At 40.0% G+C, this 20,248-nt stretch overlaps 1 protein-coding gene across 2 annotated transcripts; it reads left to right on the top strand.

Annotated features, from left to right (window-relative positions):
* Positions 1–4,546: 4,546 nt before the first annotated feature.
* On the top strand, positions 4,547–6,885 carry otx2b (orthodenticle homeobox 2b). Of its 2 annotated transcripts, none has more exons than XM_071546540.1 (3): positions 4,547–4,643; positions 5,319–5,470; positions 6,262–6,885. In XM_071546540.1, the coding sequence occupies exons 1-3, from the start codon at positions 4,547–4,549 to the stop codon at positions 6,883–6,885; spliced, it is 873 nt and encodes a 290-aa protein (XP_071402641.1). The 2 variants fall into 2 exon arrangements, with proteins under 2 accessions (XP_071402641.1, XP_071402633.1); XM_071546532.1 differs by having other exon boundaries at positions 4,547–4,664; positions 5,316–5,470.
* The last annotated feature ends 13,363 nt before the right edge of the window (positions 6,886–20,248 follow it).

Genomic DNA, 20,248 nt, shown 5'->3' with positions numbered 1-20,248 from the left:
TAGACGAGGCTTATTTGTCCCTTGTAGGTCTATCAGTAAATGTAAAATAAAGATGGTGACAACTCCATGAATACTGCAGTAAATAACCACTATAACTACTGCAATAAATATTACAAAGAATATGGAAATAATTTGACACAATAATCGATTATTATCATTATTATCATTATCATATTATTATTAATAGGCCTATTATTGTCATTATTCTTATTATTAGCCTATTATTATATGATCCCAGGCCTTTTACAATGTCACATAAAAAAAACCTGCAAATATACATCACATCAAAATGGAAACAGGCCTACCTTCAGAAGAATATTTGTCGCTGTTTTTTTTTTCTGTTTTTTTTTCCTTCATTCTTCTTCACACCTTCCTTGTGCAGAAAACGTTGCAGGTCAAATTGAAGAAGAAGTTGAGGCAGATGGAAAGTAAAGTGGCATTCATGGTGTCGCTCAGGCTCTGCATTGTAGCCAACTTGAGAAACAGCCGCCTACATATCAAACTTACTTCCCTGCATTTATTCTGATATCTGGGTGTATCAGTGCGGTCCGGAGCCCGGTCCTTGGCTGCTCGGTCTATCTTAGTGGGAATTCCCCCTGTAAATATTGTGGGTGAATTTTTTTTTGCTAGGCCCGTATCAACCTGATGGGAGCAGACTGGCTGGCTGTGTGGATGGGAGGACAGTTTTAAGGAAATAAGTCTCTCTAAATCCCCTCTTTGCGACGCACTGGAATGTGAGAGGACGGTGCAGCCTTCACATGGAGAGCTGCTTTAGCCCAGGCGAGTTTTTTCTTTTTTTTTTTTTGTCACAGACTATAATTTTTTTTTTCTTCTTCCACTTTTAACTCTCATTTACTATCTATAAGAGTTACAATCACTAGTGGCTTCACTTTCTTTTTGTTGGGATGGCTCATAAATAATGCATCTAATATAATGTAAACGCGTTTTGATATTCTTCGGTGGTCTGGGAAATTTAATAGTGGTAGACTAATAGGGATGATTAAAAAATAAATGAAAGGTATAATTTTGAGTAATTGTTATACGCACATAAAAAGGGGGGTAAACTATAACCTCCAGCTGATGATCAACATAAGCCAAACAACCACCAATACAAGCAAAAATCAATTATATTTTCAGAAAGAAATTCACTTGTGCATTAATTTCCCCCCCTTAAAATACCCCGTCTTCATATAACTTTGATACTTATATTGATTTAAAATATAAATTTACCTCATTCAGATTTATTTAATGTCAAAATGTTGGGCTATAAACTCTATTCCACAAATTAAAAAAAAGGTGAGTAAACTGAGTTTTATGGGTTTAGCCTCCACTGCCTCCCTGTATAAGACGCGATACAACAGCAGACTTGCGTTTATTTATTATCAATGTACCCTCTGCCATGGGATGGGGATGTTGTCAGTCGCCCTCTCGCTGCCATTGGCTGAGGACTGTGCGTCAAAAAAAAAAGTAGCTGGAGACATTTGTTTCCCAGTAAGAAGAGAGAGAGAGAAAAAACTCCCCACCAGTGTGAGAGACAGAGACAGAGACAGACCTCAGCTCAGTCCTCCGGCTCCCATTGGCTGGCAGTTTGTACAAAATCCAACTCAAACCACTTCACTCAGAACAGACCAACAAATCCTAAGGCGTACATGCAGCCTCCTCCATCACTCTGACGCTGTCGCGCCGCTCCAAACCTCGATGCAAGCGCTGAACATTCAACTTTAATCGCTATTTTTATCCTGCTATTGAAGAGGGCTTTTTTTTCTCCTTTTGTTGGTATTTTTTTTTCCGTCAGGACACCGGAGCCCTTCTGAGTTTTATTTCTCCCGGAGGAAATCAACTAGACAAAGAACTTTCCACTCGTCGATATCACAGTAAGTTTTGCTGTTGTTTTTTATTGTTTGTTATTATTATTATTAGGCTATTATTATTATTATTAATATTATAATTATTATTGTTATTATTAATATTATTATTCTTGGGCATATTCTTATGTTTAGTAGGCCTACTGGATATAAATCAGGCTCCGTGGGGGTACTAGAGTCCAGAAACTCGTAGAACTGGTAGTCTATCCGAAATCAAACCTCTGATAAAAATCAGTTTTAACAAGCCTGCAGCATCAGATTTATTCTGAAAACAGAAGGGAAAACGTTTCAACATGGCCCATGTCTGATAAAACCCATCACGGCAGTGTTTACAGGCTGGTTGGTGTGCTTCATACTGCAGATCAGATGTAGTGGAGGGTAAACCCGCTAAAACTCCGTTTAGCCACCTTTTTATTAGTGGAAGAGAGTACAGAGACTAGCAGCGTGTGTCTTAAAAACAAGCCTTTTTATGGTGACATAAATCTTCATGACGTAAATACACAGCACCCAGCACCCAGCAGCCTAAGCAGAATCAAACTCATGCAAGTTATATAAAGATATGGTTTTTTTTTTTAGGAAAACAAGCATAGATTGATGCTTTTCTGGCAATATAAGTGTCTGTTGTTTATATTAATTGCTCTCCTGGAGCTCACACCTTTTTATTCACCACTGTACATCCGACGACTCCGGGTCTCATTTCATTGACCTGAAACTCAGGCGATTGCAACTCTAAATCGAAACGAACCCCAGATTTGTTTTTACTTATATTGCATATTTTTCCCCAGCATGCATTCGCAGCGAGGTGGAAATGCGTGGCGACAAAAGGGAGATAATTGGGGAGGCGTGTGGCTGCACCTCCCTCTGCATAAAGCAGCACAGTTAGGCCTGCTATAAAAAATGTTCAGGGGCCTTTTCTCTCTCTGCTGCTTCTCCTCTGCCTCCACAGCTGAATCACGCGTTTCTCCCACAATACACGATAACCTGACACTTGACATTTAATATAACTGGGGAGGATATTTTACAACTGAACTCTATTAGTGACAGATTCGAAAATATGTTCATGAGTCAAAATTCGAACTGTGAATTATGATATAATTTAGCTTTTTTTTCTGCTCGATTGAATTAAAATGTAAGTGTTTAATTTCTCCACGAGCGCCTAAAATATTTTTTCCTGCAAACTGGTGATAATTACTCAAATCAGAACGAAAAAATAATAAATGTTAAGATTACAATTCATACATGTATATTTGAAATAAAGGAGGAAGCCGTGCGTGTTTGATTTGCTGCATTTATTTTTGTAGGAGCCTGAACAACATTAAACTAAAAATGTTACCAAAAAGCACAGAGTCTGGGCCATGCAGCTCCAATTAGGTGCCACTCGGATTATCTCGTTAATTCATCAACAAAAAAACATTTATCATAATTAATTCTTGGACAGGGTAATTATTATTGAGCGGGTGTGTGCAACTGGTAGACGGGGTCTGTTTTAAGTGACAGATTGAGATGAGGGGGGAAAAACCGTTGGATATTGAAAAAAAAAAAATGCAATTAATCAAGAGGCACAGAGGGGAAAATGGGTGAGGGTCACTGAAGTTGAATTGACACCAATCACTCATCTACCAATCAGCATCATCACACAACATTTATTTCAGTTAAAAAAAATATACAAGTGACTAAACAACAAGCACGTGTTCAATAGGGGGAGACCTCTTCCCTCGAACTTAGGCTTTTTGTATCAAATTGATTTTTAAAGCACAAAATATCTACAAATTTGTTCCTTTAATTTCCCTTAAAAATGTATGTGAATCTTGTGAAACAGGCTGTTAGAAGCCATTTTCGTGAAGATTTTCTTCATTCCAGAGCAAAGGTTTTACAAATTAGGTGAAACATCTTGAATCGGGACTTTGGTCTGTTCAGTGAAAGATGTTGGTAATTTATGCTGCCAGTGGACATGCTGTTATCAAACAGGACGGGCATGTAAATACACAAGTTTCAATAAAATAAAGGTGGGTTCTCCTTTCACGTCCCACTGACTTTCTGCTTACATTTAGAGAAATAGCGCTGCGAACAAAACACAGTGACAAAGCGAAAATTAAGTGAAATGGCTCCTGTTGACTCCATTTTGCCAACGGGGGTTTGTTGTCTGTCTTTTTTTTTTTTGTGAAGAGCCCTTGTTTCAGCACACAGTATTTAAGCGACCCCCTAATATTTCTGACGATTGTAGTCTCTGATTTCATTGTGGTTTTATGCAGGATCAAATTTGTGCATATTTGAACTTCTGTTTGTTTGTTCTTTCAAATTACTTGTTGAAAATGTTGCTTTTTTGCCTCAGGGTGTGTGTGTGTGTGTGTGTGTGTGTGTGTGTGTGTGCGTGTGTGTGTGTGTGTGTTGGGAGGAGGGGGGGGGGGGGTTCTCGAGATGAGGACAGCTGGAGATGTGGTGCTTTTTGAAGAGCGCCGTGCGTTTTGGAGAGGGTTTATTCGGTTCCAGCGCCATGTGAACAGACCTAACATCCTTTAGCAAGGTACATCTTGATCGATCTCTTCTTCTGTTGTCGTTTTTGGAACAGGTATCCAGTACAACACGGACAACACGACGACTATAGGACACCAAGTACATCTCTGGAGCTCTCATCAGTTTTCAAAATTTTCTCCAACTTCAGCCCCCAGACAAACATTAGCATGATGTCGTATCTCAAGCAACCACCTTACACAGTCAATGGACTGAGCTTAACCACTTCTGGAATGGACCTTTTGCATCCATCGGTGGGCTATCCAGGTGGGTTTCAAACTTTTTCAGGAATGAATGAAGAGTGATGACAGAATATGAATGATGCCAGGTGATAACGGCTCACTGGACTGGGTGCTGACAGTGTGTTTATGGTCTCGCAGCAGGGCGTCAAACCACTAAACCCTAAAGTATGGCAGAGCCCCTGTATCTATTATCATTTGCCTCCAAAACTTCCAAACCAGCTTATGTCGACTGAATTTCTGAGGATAAAGTGGAGTAATGACTGATGACTGACAAGATATTATTATTTGGTCAGTCTGATAAATTATTAGACGTAGCTCGTCAAACTTTATTGCACAGACGAACTTAGAGGGAACTTTGGTCCAGAATGCTCCCCTGATGTGTGTTTATTTTAAGATATGGTTTCCAAATAGACAAATTTTATTGATCTTTGCTCTCCATTAAATAATAAAAAAAACTACTCTATAAAATCCTGGCTCATTGGGTTACAAAGTATGTAAGTGCCCACACCTTGCCATACCTAACTGACGTCCACGTCTCACGGGACTCGTGCGTAATTACGCAAACATTAAAAAAAAAAAAAAAAAAAAATCTACCGTGTAGGCTACAGATCTAGCTTTGATTATTTTTTTCTTTCACCTGTGCGTCATGTTTTTCCATATGGATACATAACCAACATTATGTTTGTCGTTTTCCTTACAGCAACGCCGCGCAAGCAAAGGCGAGAAAGGACTACTTTTACGCGCGCCCAGCTCGACGTTTTGGAGGCGCTGTTCGCCAAAACTCGGTATCCGGACATATTCATGCGCGAAGAGGTGGCGCTGAAAATCAACCTACCTGAGTCCCGTGTACAGGTGAGTTAACCAGAGCATCTGGCATCTTTGGTAAATATCGTTGAGCACGTGAAACTGTTAAAAACCTAAATATTTTAGAAGTGAAAAGATTTTAACTGGGCTGTGCCATCATTTAAGATATATACTAAATATATGTCCAATTAAGAGAATTCTTTGTCAGGTTGAACAGCTATTGTCTAGATTTATAATTTGTAAATCAACCTAGCTTAATCCTGTCTACATGAAAGATAAACAGCATCACCATTGTTAAACATCGTCGAACACATGAAACCGTTAAACAATTTAATATTTTACATCTGAACTGCAGAAAATATTAATCTTAACCCGTCACTGAGTCTAGTACTGAGTCTCAACATCTTGTTTTCATTAAATCAAGTGGAAAAGTTCTTCCAATGGTGTGAGATAATTCCACTTTTCCGATGCAGATCCCCGTTTCGAGAATTTTGACAATGTCTTGAAACAATGCGGATCAGTCCACTGGTCAAGATGTCACTTGATTAAAAAAAAAGTCTTGAAATAAGTTGATTTGCATTGGAAACGAGTGAAATGATCTCACCCCAATTGTAGATTGTTTCAACTATTTTAGGAAAAAAAATAATAATAATTTAAGACTCAGTATAGACTTAAATGTTAAGAGGGATATTTGTTGCAGTGTGAACATTTTTGAACTGGGCTGTGCTCATTTAAGATATTTCAGGCGCATCATAGGCAAAGTGGAGCAAAGTTATATGTCTAATAAGGGTAATTATGAATGTAAATTTATAATATATACCAATGTGTGGATATTCTAGGTTTGGTTTAAGAACCGAAGGGCAAAGTGTCGCCAGCAGCAGCAGCAGCAACAGAACGGGGGCCAGAATAAGGTGCGACCTGCCAAAAAGAAAAGTTCCCCAACCAGAGAAGTGAGCTCGGAAAGCGGGGCCAGTGGCCAGTTCACACCCCCCACCAGCACCACCACAGTCCCCGCCATCTCCACCAGCACCGCCCCAGTGTCCATCTGGAGCCCGGCGTCCATCTCTCCGCTGTCAGACCCTCTCTCTACCTCCTCCTCCTGCATGCAGCGGTCCTATCCCATGACCTACACCCAAGCCTCGGGGTACAGCCAGAGCTACGCCGGCTCGACGTCCTACTTTAGCGGCATGGACTGCGGGTCTTACCTCACTCCCATGCACCACCAGCTGTCAGGCCCCGGGTCGACTCTCAGTCCGATGAGCACAAACGCAGTCACGAGCCATCTGAACCAGTCCCCGGCGTCCCTCTCCACCCAGGGCTACGGGACGTCCGGCCTGGGCTTCAACTCCACGGCAGACTGCTTGGATTATAAGGACCAAGCGGCATCGTGGAAGCTGAACTTCAATGCCGATTGCTTGGATTATAAGGATCAAACTTCCTCGTGGAAATTCCAGGTCCTGTGAACAGAGCGATCGTCTGTCAAAAGTGCACAAACAGTGACGATACATCAAACACAGCGCTGCCATCCCTCAATAAAATACATGCGTAAAAGACTGGTTAATGTGTGCCGTCGTCGGCGAGGCAGGGCTCTCAGTGGCCTCGAGTTTTTGGCATGATGGTGTTTGGTCCCCCTAGAGGAGAGGTTTAATTTATTTTAGCACTGGCAAAGAGATTTTTCCTTTTCATTCACAGGTTGTAGCCCCTCATCTATGTCTGTCAGTGTGTGCCTCTATGCGTAAACACCTGTTGGTTAATCTGGGCACAACTCAGAGTGGACTCTAAATGAAAAAGTACATCACAGCCACGGAACAAATGCTTATCCAAGAACAAAACTGCTAGAGAAGCCAATCTTTTGGTTAAGTGCTTGGGATGGACAGACCTCCTTTAAGCTTCTTACACAACTTTGCCGACCTGCTGGCAGAGAGACACGTTGATGAGGATGGTGTGTGGACATGGATGCACTACTTTATTTAAGAAAAAGTGTTTATAAGGAATCAATATGTAGTTTCTAAGAGACAATCAGTGTGTGTCTTATATAAATGGTACATATGTGTTTTTTATCTGTGCTAGCCTTCGAAACTGTGATCTGTTGTATTGTATGCAATTTGTGAGCCCCCTCGCATCAGACTCTCTGCTGTGATTTTAATAGATTTCTAACTTTTTTGAACAACAAAAGATGCTAATGGTTAAATTATTAGCATTACAAAGAGAGACAAGACTTTCCAAGCACATGGTAGTAATAATCAAGGGTTAGCCATACTGGAAAAGACTCTCGGCTGCTGAGAGCTCCACACTTGCTCCCCTCCATTGATCTCAACACACGGTGATTATGGATCCTTACTGGCTCCAAAGATGGTGTGACCCCACCGCTGAAAAGACATGAATAAAGGTCCTGTGAGCTTACCGCACTCATTCATCAAGGAACTAAATCTGTCTGTGAGTGTGTGTGTGTGTGTGTGAGTGTGAATGTGCTGCAGAGAGAAAATGGAAAATGAACAAAGTGTGTAATATGGTTGCTGGACACATTTATCACCCACAGTCCAACTTCACCCTATAATGTCGCTGCAAAAATAAGTGAATATGATACAATACTTAGTGGGATTTTAGGGTGGTTTATTTGGGCTACAGAAATATTCTTGTTTTTTTTTTTTTTTAAATCTACAAAGTTTGAAAAAAAAATATCGGAACGAAATCATTAGACTCTGGTTTTTTTTTCTTCAAACGAAATAGTGATGTAAAACTAATGGGATAATCTAATATGATGACTCAATGTTTTTGAGGGTATTTGAGATTTTCCTACCGAAAAACATCTGAGAAAAAAAATCCTCTGACCTTCATAATGAGAACAAGCATTTTCGAAATTTTACAGACGGGAGTTTTGCAGCTTGAGTGTTAACTGCGTGTTAATTAGGCCAATAATTACCGTCTCAGTGAGTAATCATACTAACGCCTCTCAATGGCGACCCCACTCTGTGTCCTCACGCACTATTTGTTATTCCAACAGGCGTTTGAGATGATTACATATATTAACATAGCCTGTACTGCAACCTAATCATGGCCGACTCTATTTCTGGTAGTAGGATTTTCCCAGGAATGTAAGGGAGAATAAATCTAATCAAAACAAAAAAAAAGAGTTATAGTAGGTTATGGTCTTTTGAGGGAAAAAAAAGGATAAATCAATGTTTTTTTCAATATATTTTTGTTGATATCGGTGGTTGTCTGCCTTATAATAATCACCGACTGGGACCATAGTTTACCCACCTTTTTACTTGCCACTATACATCACTGGCTATCCCCAAACGGTGGAATTAACTTTTTTTTTCTTTTTTTTCTTTTCTAGTTTAGTCTCCGGTAGTTCAATTCAGATAGTCTTAACAAAAAGACTGTGCGTTTTGGGAAAGCAGTGTTTAATCCCAGCCTCCAAGAGATGTTAATCTCAATATTTTACCGGCGGGGGTTTCTTTGGGGCGCAGGGCGGCAGCGGTCTCATTCAGACCCCGCCGCATGGGTTTAGAGACGACATCCCGACTAGGCACCCAAAGGAGTCAATATGTGCCATTTCATTTGAAAAAAAAAAAAAAAAAATCTAAACAAACACATTGAAAACTCCACGAATTTATTACACCACTCAAAACATACGAAAAAATACACAATTTCTTTCAATGTGCATTCTTATGATGAAGAACTATGAGAATAATAATTCAGAAGGATAAATACCACAGCAAAACTATAAGTCCCTATATTATAGTGATACCACAGGAGAAAAAAAACATTATGCTACGAAAAAGCCACAACAAACTCACTATTGAGTACCACAGACACATTATAAGTCCTTAATGTAATATTATGAGAATATTATGAGAATAGGCTATTATAGTGATTTTTCGTTAGGGACGTGGCAGTGTAGGTCATCGTTTCTGCAAACATGAGCCTGGGCCTTGAATTAGACCTGAGTTTAAATAAATATCTATAACACACAGGCCTCAATGGGAAGAAACTCGGCACTAAAAGTTACAGTTGCTTTACAGACTTATTGCAACGTCGTGTAATGTAGGAAAGTGAACCTAAAATTGAACTCGTTATAATATTCCTTTAATATTCCTACATTGACATATAGTGTGTCTGTGGTAGTGAGTTTATAGTGACTTTATCCTACTTTATGATATTCTTTATGATAAATATATGGCATTACTATACGATTCTCTGTGATATATTATTTTCACTCATGGTAGCTGCATGATAATTATTAGTTTTACTGTTATATTTGTATAGCAGCCTTCTAAAATTGTATTATAGGATTACAATAGGCTAGTTATTTTTCGTAACGGGATAACGGAGTCCTATTGACTCTACTGAAGCGCAGTGGAGAGGTTACAGCCTGAAAAACTAAGTTTGAGGAGTAAGGCTACTTTCTTTCAAGGAGAGTTTATTTATATTTCTGAAAGTCCAACTCTGAAGTGCAACGTTATTGTCGAGTTGACTACAAGAGACAATAACGTCAGACCGGCAATGGGATCTGTAATGAGTCGACATGGCTCTGCAGTGGGCTAATTGTTAGAAGTCCAACATTCAATTAGCATCCTTGACATTGCCAATAATCTCTCTTTCATTGGAGTCTCCACTAAAGGAGCGCACTAATTAAAAGCGTTGCTTGAAATAATCGAAGCGTTAAAGAGAAGAGCGACTTTGATTCCACTCCTGCGTGGTCAGAAAATAGGTGTGTGCGTGTGTGTGTGTGTGCGTGTGTCTCCCTCTGTCTGTCCTTCTGTCTGTTAGGAGGTTGGATTTTGGTTTTTGAAAGACCTTATTACATAGTTGCACATATCCAAGGATGAAGCCCGCAGCTTATTCATTATTTCTTATTTCCAGCCTGTATTTATCTATATTTTTGTAGCCTATTATATATTTTAGCGCTATAATAATCATAAATCAATTAAAATATTGTGCAGTAGGCTACAAGGCCAAGTTTAACAGCGACATATGACACTGTGAAATTAAAAAACAACTATATGGCGATAAACAATGAAACAATTGAACTTGGAAACAATAGCTTAGGCTGTCAGGAACCTGAATATTCATGAGATGCGCCTCCACTCCGTGTCAACAACTCCTCCATCCAGTCTGCTGAAGAAAAGAAAAAAAAACAAAAAAAAACAAAAAAACAATGTTTCAGACTGCAGGGTCACTTTCAAACGAACGTCAGCTGTAGCTGGCGGAGACTGAGTCATTGTTATTAATAAAACGAGAGAGAATCAACATTAAAGTTCCCACACGAGAAGAAAAGAGAAAAGAGTGAGATCAGCATCATCTCCACCATGAGACTGTATCATCTTTATCTGATTAAATGGAGCTGCTTAGTCATTCTTGAAATTTTCACTTCCAAGACATGAAAAGAAAAAAAAACACATAACCTCATTTATTTTAGGATACAAATCTCACAGGAAAACTATGAGTCCCTAGGAATATTATAGTGATACCATAGGAGACAAATAAAATACCATAAAGTTCAATAAGGTCATTATAAACTCACTATTGAGTGGGCCTAGCACAGAGCACAGATTCACTAGGTATAAGTTATTATAGGAAAACTATAGCAATACTATTATAATTTGCTGTTAGGGATGTAAGGCGGAGAGCCACCGTGCTTTTCTAGTCTAAACAATAGACTCATAAGCCTAATCAATGCTCACTGATACATCCACCGGCACACAATAGGTTTTATTCTGCTGGTTATTGTAACCTTGGAGTCTCATGTCTTCAAAGTGCACAAGTCACAGTCGGATTAGACACCAGGCCTTCAGAATAGTCTACTTCATACATACAATGAGTTTTAATCAAGAGCAAAGCAGTGCTAAGGAGCATATGGGGCCGACAGACGCTGCATTAATCCCTCTTGGTTTTTGTCTAACAACAGGCTATAAAGCGCCCCTTGTCTTGTCGCTGTCCAGTCAGTCACAAACCATCGGCCTGCGCAAAGTTGGGCGAACTAAAACTACCACTGGTCAAAGAAACTGACAGACTTCAGAGCCTGCAAGGAGAATGGGAAGTTCTCCAGTGGGAATCAGACAGGCGTTTATGAAAATTATATTACAATAGAATAGGCTGACCAAACGACGATATTTATATTATATATATATATCAACGTTAATTTCATATGTTAGGATATAGTGGTTATGAGTAGTGTTCCCCAAAGGTTTGACCACAGCCAAGCCTGCAGTTTTTGCCAAACCCAATAATCCCAGTTAACCTACAATCCACCTTTGCTCGCGGGACTTGGTGGAATTTAGCCTCGCACTGAACACTGGCGTGGTGAAACGGGAAATATTAAAATGTGGTGGTGAAAAAGCAATGCAAAATTGAGTTGATCGTCGAGAAAGAGAGAGAGAGAGAGAGAGAGAGAGAGAGAGAGAGAGAGAGAGAGAGAGAGAGAGAGAGATTATGAAACTTGCCCAGAAATATGGGAAAGTTTGATGAAATTGCAACAATTAAGTGTTAGACTCTCAATTGAATCATTTAGTCATTTTGGCTGAAATTAGCCATGTTGAGGATTTGTTGCATGGTTCTCACATGTTTGATAGCCTGGTAGGCTGCTTGATATATATGCATGTGTAGTTTTTGACATTATTGTACTGACAATAAAAAATAAAACCAAGAATACTAATAAAGATGTGGAAAAATATGCCAACAACAACGACAAATAATACAAATAATAACAATAATAATAATAATAACTTTTTAAATTAATCCAACAGTATTCCCTTGAAAGTGCTTATCCAGGCTTAGTAGACATTTTCTGAAATTATTTAAGTTTGTGACATCGTCAATGAATTTGATAATCTTGTCAAAGATTAAATTAAAAGGGTTTTGTATAGCCTACATAATAACAGATTTAGATGTTTTAAAAATGAAGTCTAAAGAGATTTGAAGTAAGCGCAGTAAAAAGCATGTTATTTTAATTTCTCAGACTGCTCACACAAACATGGATTTACAGAGATGCAAAACTGATAATGATACTAGCAGCTTGACTAGCTGGAGGTCTGATAAAGTAAAGGGCCACACATTCATTCTACAAGCGTTGCCTAGCTCAGGCTAACCTAAACAATATTGACTATATGACCAAAATATTTCATTGCTCCATTCACAGCCAATAAACTGACCTATGACCTTTGTCTACCATGGTTATAGCCTATTTACTATGATTCACATAGAAAAACAGATGCACATGAAAGCAATTTTTCATATTGCTGCTGCTGTGAGGGATTGAGTCTCCCTCGCCTGCATGCTCTCTGAAAAACTGTTTCACCAAATACACCTAAACACTTGGCTTATAATGTTCAAAAGCCCTCACAGGACACAGAGGGCTTATCAGTTCATTAGCCACTTGATGGCCTATTTTAAGTTATAGTAGGTGGGAGGAGGGGAATGGATGAGGACATGACCATCCATTACAGAGTCATATTTTGTTAAGCTATTCACAGGGGTGGAAAAAACTCAAACCCATAAGAAGATTACCAGATCTCAGCATATGTTAACAAACCCCGTTATTACTATGCTTATGGGTCAAGTTAATACCTAGTTAGTTAAAGCTCACCTAGTTAGCACTGAACAGGCTGTCCATTTAAAAGGGAATTTTGCTCAATCTAAAAATTCACATATGTTATTCTGATGGCCTAGGGCAATCCAATCAGTATAAATCAACATGATCAACTCTCCCCCAAAGCCACAAACTAAAGCTATAATCTGTGGTGCAACAACAATCTGGGCAAGGAATAGGAGACGCTGTGGACTCATAATGTCTCTCTGCTTATAAATCCAAATAATAATTTATTCTAAATAGTGCTTTCTAGTTTCCACCATCCCCCAGAAAATAATGGATACAGTCAAAGTCATCCTTTCCATCTATTCATCATCAGTGTGGCATCAAAAGGTAGGGGGTAAGAAAAATGTTATAGTGACTTAATATTTGATGATGTGTATTAATACAGACCAACCTGTCCTTAGTAATAACATATTTATATGCTGAAATACAGAGCTATTCCACTTTAAGCTTGCAGGTCTTTAAAACTCCTTGGATTAAGTGGGTGTGCTGTATATTCCACAATATTCCTAGACCATTAATAAAAATCTCCTTAGGAGACAAATGGAAATATTTTTATGGTGGATTACGCATAGGGCTAATGGTGCTGTCCCACACGCAGAGGCATGGTGAAGAGTAAAGTGCTCAGATATGAAACTATAATCGCCCGATGAACAAATATTCCCATAACTGACGACTAATGGTCTCTACTGAAGCCACAAAGTCCTAGAGCTCAAACAGACAATTTGGCTACTGGCCACTGCATGGTGGATGGAGCCACACTATGACTTTGGAGAGCAAAGGTCAAATTCTTATTGTCTTATTGTTCTTATTGTTATCTTGTTTCCCTCATATACACAACATGTAGGACCATGATTCAAGACAATATTTTAGCCAGATAAAATCAATGGTAAAATGTACAGTCTTTCCCCCAAATTTCAGTAAGTGTAAGCCTAGGCTTCTGTAACAAGTGAAATAAAAAATAATTATCTCAAGTGGGACCTGGCAACATTACACTGCCAGTCAAACATGCAGCCTTTTTAATCTCAATGCATTTCAATAGGCTTTCTGCTGTGTAATGGATTCTGCTCTACAGTACTTTCGAACAGTGTGGAACAAACAGAACAAACTGAAAATATACTGGATCCACACTAGCCAAATACCCTTTTCTACCCACCACCACACTCAACTTGTTAGTTTTCCCATACAAATCTATTGGGGAAAAAAAGAGCTATCCCTCCTGCTGAAGTGCTTTACAACATGAAATATGCCGGTGTGGCTTAGTCCATGCACTACATCAGGGCCTGCGGTCATCCATGTGTTCTAGTCTGAGCCAGAGTGCTGGGTGTAACCTAATCCCCACCTGACATCCCACTGAGATGTCTTAAGATGCGATAGGGAGCATTTTGGGCTTGGTAAAGTCTCTAAATGTAAGATATCAACAATTTGTCAAAGATGAGTCAGAAATAATACACATTTTATAAGGGATATGTAACAAAAACTTTACCTTGCAAGACTTGGATAGTTGCTTTTGGCCTATATTTTCAACTGAAACTGGGGGAAATGGCTAGCCTGATATTCAGACTGAATGGCCATTTCCTTACCACTCCATTATTCTCCAAAATCTGATGAGTGGGCGGGATGTGATTCAGGAGTCTAGGAAATGGCAGCAACAACTAACATTTGACATAACATGTAAGCAGATAATACAATCAAAATCCACAGTTAACCGTCTCAAACACATCTTTTGATCACAACTAGCCCACAAATTTAATGACTTCATGGTAAAGGGAGCCAATTTCACCCCATTGTCCCAGTATTTTCACCACAGACTATCAAAAAGAGCTGTATCTCAAAAGAGAAAAAGAGCAACAGTATAATTTATCAGTTTCTTATTAATCCTTTGCCCTGTGAAGTCAGCAATGTCAATTAATTAATTTATAAAAGGCAAGCCTTCTCTTAAAGTAATTCACCATTACCAATAATATAATACAACAGTCCCTATTACTTTCTAATACATTTCTCCAACATTTGTTTGGACTGTATCAGGAGTACATTTTGTTTGTCTAAAACCACAGAAGGCCTTACCTGCCTGTGAAAGATCCACTTCTCTCCCGCTCTCGAGCCGACCGAGCCCAAGAGACTCCTCATTATGACAATTAAGCAGGTGCACGCGATCAGGCCTCACTGATAATTCACACCTTTCTAACAAACACTATCTCTTAATCTCCTGCAAACAAGATTCTCTTGTGAGACAGTAGGCCTATACCAGGAACCAGAAATTAATTAGCTGCAACCAACAGATTATAGCAGAGAGAGAGAGAGAGAGAGAGAGAGAGAGAGAGAGAGAGAGAGAGAGAGAGAGAGAGAGAGAGAGACCCCCCTGGATGGACACTTAGTTAGACGACTATGCAGAGAGACCGAGCAGGCAAATCACCCCCGAGGCAGAATCTCCTCTTTGCTTATTTCAATATTTCATTGAGTGTTATACATCAATGAACTGTTTCAGGTTGTCATCGGGCTAGAAGCTAAGCCTTTTGAATTCATGGCCCGCAAGTGTGTATGCCCTCATCCAACGTGCTTCGAATACATGAAAGCGGGCGTCTTTATCGCACAAGTTCTGAACACACTTTGACTTCCAGAAACGCTACATCCCCCAAGACTGTGAGACACTTTTCCTCCAACAGCACAGCCGTTTAACTTTTCACTGCAGTTAAATATATTCAATTAAATGTCTGAGAGAGTCCCTGAGAGGTTATTTTTATCTCACTGATTGTAAAGATGGTCCTCAAATCCCAACTATGTTAAGGTTTGAAAAATATGTCAATTAATTCTGTGGAATGATAAGGCATTGACAGGGGGGAAGTATTGATGGAGAGGCAAAAGTAAAGGCACTGATATACTTATATATACTTATTTACACTGTATCTGTGTCTCTACCTTCAGAGGACCTTGACTAACTTCATTTAAGGTTTTTAAAATTATTTTACAGTGTGGACTGGGACCTCCAGCTGTCACCATGCTGTCACCTGTGACCCAGTCCCACCATGCTCAGCTCCAGTGTAAGACTGGATTAAACTGAATGAGGATAGCCTGCCCTCCTCCTATGCTCCTCTCCCAATTATCTTCTTGCTCCGCATTCACCTTACACTTCCCATTAATACTGTCCACTACTGAAGAAGCATCTCAACCATCTTTTGCCTCAACTGTCCCTGCACAGGATATATGAGCAAATTAATGGACCTGCATAAAATCGTCTCACACTGTACTGGTGTGAGGTGCATTTGCTGGCTCAATTTTAGTCCAGCCATTTCTTCGAGATGAAGTTTAATGCCATCAACGGCTAATTTATTCTTCATGGCAGTGGTTTCATCCAGGATGAAAAGGCCCTGAAACACAATGGCCCTGAATTTGAAAAGCCAATGGTTTCAAAAGCATGATAAGACCGTGGTACCTGGCTGTCACCAGATATGAACCCAGTTGAATATTTGATGAAAATTATGGAATAGCATGTGAGATGGCACATTTCACCACCATCACAGAAACACAAAAATATGATTAGAACAGCTTGAACGTTTTCCAGCACGGAGCCTACTTGTATACAGAATTCTGTGGAGATGCTGCACCATTCATCTACTTCCATATGTTAGTATTGTTTAGCATTAACCTTGTCTTCTAAGGGATTGGTGGCTCAAAACCATGACAGGAAATGCATCTTTGACTATCACAAATACCTCAGAACATTTGACGGCACAAAGACTTTGCGTTGGTGTTTTTATTTTTTGTGTCCTTTGGGATATCAGGCTAAAATATTTCACAAAACATCAGTAACTCTGGTATTTTTCCCTTACACTGAAACATCAAAGAGAAACAATGCATGCAGACCGAGAAGGCGCACAAAAAGACGACTTAATGAAAAGCCACAAAGATGACCACAGATATGATATGAGTTGTTGGCTTGAAAACGGAGCCAACTGCATGCAGACGCAAATACAGCAAAAGTTGCCTGTTGAAGACATGAGAAGGAGGCCTGGGAAAGTATGGCAGTTAGGCAGAGACAAAACGTCCTTCCCATAGCCATAGGCCAAACATTTAATATGGCTTAAGGGGTAAAACTCTCCTCCAAGTGAAATCTTGCCGGGAGAGTCAAATCTCTCTCTTATATAGCTAATTTGACAGTTTCAAAATCCCTCTATCCCTCTCTGATCAATTTTACCTCTCTTAATCCCCCTCTCCCCCCTCCACCTGTTAGTCTGGGTTTGCAAGCCTGCCTCTCTCTCTCTCTTGAGAGCATATGGAGCGGTGGCTGACCCAGGGAGTCGTTGAGTACGGGGACAGATGCAGCCTCTTCTCTCCCCTCCCTCCAGAGCCCCTCCCCCTCCTCCACCCGCCACTACCCGCCCTTCCCTCCTATCCACCTGTTTGGGTCACAGACCAGGGGATGAGTAGCTGTGCGCGTGCCACACCAGCGGCTTGGCCATCGCTTTATTATCCCACCCAAGACAAAAGGGTATTTAGGGAGGCCGGCTGCCTGCCCAAGGGGAACACAATGCCATGAGGCTGGCAGGCCTGTGGCCTCAGGGTCCTCAATCACGTGCCCGCTTATGTGAATGAGCGTCAGGGGGCATCTGTTGTGTGTGTGCGTGTGTCTAACCTGAGGTATTGTGCCATTCGGTGCACAGAAAAGGGGGCAGGAGACAAAGAATATGACGTGTGTATGTGTGTATGTGCGTACATGTGGCGGGGGGGTGGGGTACTTAAAAACAATTGTATCTATTATAATTAAATGAGGTCTACTCTTGAATGGATTGTGGTCTGACTAACAGGTCAACTTCTGTTGCTATTGAAATTAATATTAGAGTATTTACAGAATACTGTTTGATATCATACGCTTGTAACGGATTGCTATACGTAAGAGAAATGCTGCATTATAATGACAATACATATTCCCACGTCCTTGGATGTGCTACAGTCCTGGATACTGATGCAATGTACAGTGATTATAGGAAATGTTTCAGAGGAAAATAAAAAAACGAAAGTGCTTCAGCACCCGCTAGTTAAATCTCAACAATCTACTACCTGGTCTTCCTGATTGCTGGCTGTATAGTATAGTATATTTACAAAGTACTGTACAATATATTTGTAAACTAATTTGCTTCCCTTTATGGCCCAATGGCCTATGTATTTGAATACATACATACTTTACCATTTACTATTTCATAACAAATCAAAGTGACCAAATGTACTACTATTACTTCTCTGATGACTCTGCTATAGTTGGATGTATCAGCAAGGGTGAGGAGGCTGAGTATAGGGCTGTGGTGGGAAACTTTGTCCCATGGTGTGAGCAGAACCATCTGCAGCTCAATGTGGCAAAGACAAAGGAGCTGGTTGTGGATCTGAGGAGGGCCAAGGCACCGGTGACCCCTGTTTCCATCCAGGGGGTCAGTGTGGACATTGTGGAGGACTACAAGTACCTGGGAGTGTACATTGACAATAATGCACATATTTTAGATATTTCTTATTTCTATTTTTCTTATAATTTCTCTATGCTTATATATATTTATCTTCTAGAATGTGAGCAACTGCAACGTAACCCAATTTCCCCTCAGGGATCAATAAAGTATTTCTGATTCTGATGTATAATTCTTGGGTTATAACAGTTTTGCCACGTTAACTCTTGGGTCAGCTCTTGCTATAGTTTTTGCTCACTCATATCCTTTCACAAAACAATAAAATTGATTAATACAAACAAGCAATGATTGGCTACTCCCATCAGACTGGGGAGATCCCCGGTGACTGTGCTGCTGTGTGATTTATGAACTCCAGCGGAGAACAGCGCACTGACATTGTCATTATTGGGGTCAGGTCAGCAGTGTCTGTAGGTTACCAAAGTCAGGTCAAGTCGAGTCTGTCCAGGCGGTGAGGATCTTAACCCCGAGGTCGGCGGGGAAAATGAAGCGACATAGCAAACAAGTCAAATTGCTCAAGGGAATAAAGATGGTGGCTGGTGGTCGCTTGGATTATTCAAACTAACAACCTTCCATTCTCCAATTTACAGTGAAATGTCCCAACACCAGGAACAGGATTTGGCCTGACAATGTTCCTTTCAAAATTTCCTCCATAACATCAAGTCACCCTCTATCCTGATCACAACACCACTAAAGATTATTACTGTGTAATGTGGCCAGTAAAATATAGGACTGTAAATACAGGGGGTGGACAAAAGTACATAAACACCTAACAATATACGACTATCAAGTACCTAATAAGGAGCAGGGCCACCCTTTGCCTTCATCATTAATCGTAGCGCTGTCATAAGAGTCCTGAACGGTGTGTAGTGGGCTATTGGTTAATTTCAGCTCCTTGACAGATGAGATAAGCTACTTTGCACTCTGCGCTTCATAACTTTCCGTAAATGTCAATGTTTAGATCTAGCTAACTTTATAATTGTGATTTAGTCACATCAATGTTAAAGTCCTTCTTAATGTGGTGTTTCTGTTAATTAGTCCACACCCTGCATGTCTGGTCTGACTCTGCATGCGTGCATGTGTGTGTTTGAGAGTTTTGTGTAGTCTAGACAATGTTACATCATTCTGGCAGGGGTGCTTTATGTTATTGTGTCTATTGTGGCTTACTACAGCGTGTCATGCTCTCTGGACAGGCACGGTTACACATGGCTTGTGCTGCCCTGACCTACAACTCCCCCTCTTGTTTGTCAGCGGTTGTTTGGCCTACTTTCATAAAGACAAACACGGCCATTTGTTTTGTTTTGCATTTCCATGAAAATGGAATAAACAAATGGCAAGTGGGGGGACAGTTGAAGCGTGTTTTTTTTTTTTTTTTTTTTTGAGGGGTGGGGAATTACTGAGCCCAACAACCTCTGAACACACTAAAAAATATTAACTCCTGAAAAACAATAACAATAACCCTAACCCTAACCCTAGCAAAAAAAAAACGGAAACACATAGAAGAAGGAGCCAAGAACAATGCTAATATGCAACACAGATTAACCTTGCCTGTTGATAGTTAACAGTAAGACATACTGATTGGCTGTAAAAACTGGATAATAAAAAAAAGCAGAATAAAACTCAAACTAATTCAAGACCCTGTGTAGTCTCTCTAGACACTGTTCTCGTCTATACACATACTACACATTCAATTACCCAACATATTTTAACCATGAGAAAAAAACAGAAAAAAAGCTCAGTAGGTCTTCCCCGACCTTCTGGACGCCAACAGATCTGCGG

Source organism: Centroberyx affinis, unplaced genomic scaffold (genome assembly GCF_046629955.1).
Source record: "Centroberyx affinis isolate AG114_WGS23_722 - 3 ecotype Tasmania unplaced genomic scaffold, CSIRO-AGI_Caff_v1 ptg000264l_1, whole genome shotgun sequence".
Lineage (NCBI taxonomy): Eukaryota > Metazoa > Chordata > Actinopteri > Beryciformes > Berycidae > Centroberyx > Centroberyx affinis.
Note: the sequence above shows the minus strand (reverse complement) of the source record. Positions and strands in the feature narration are given on the sequence as shown.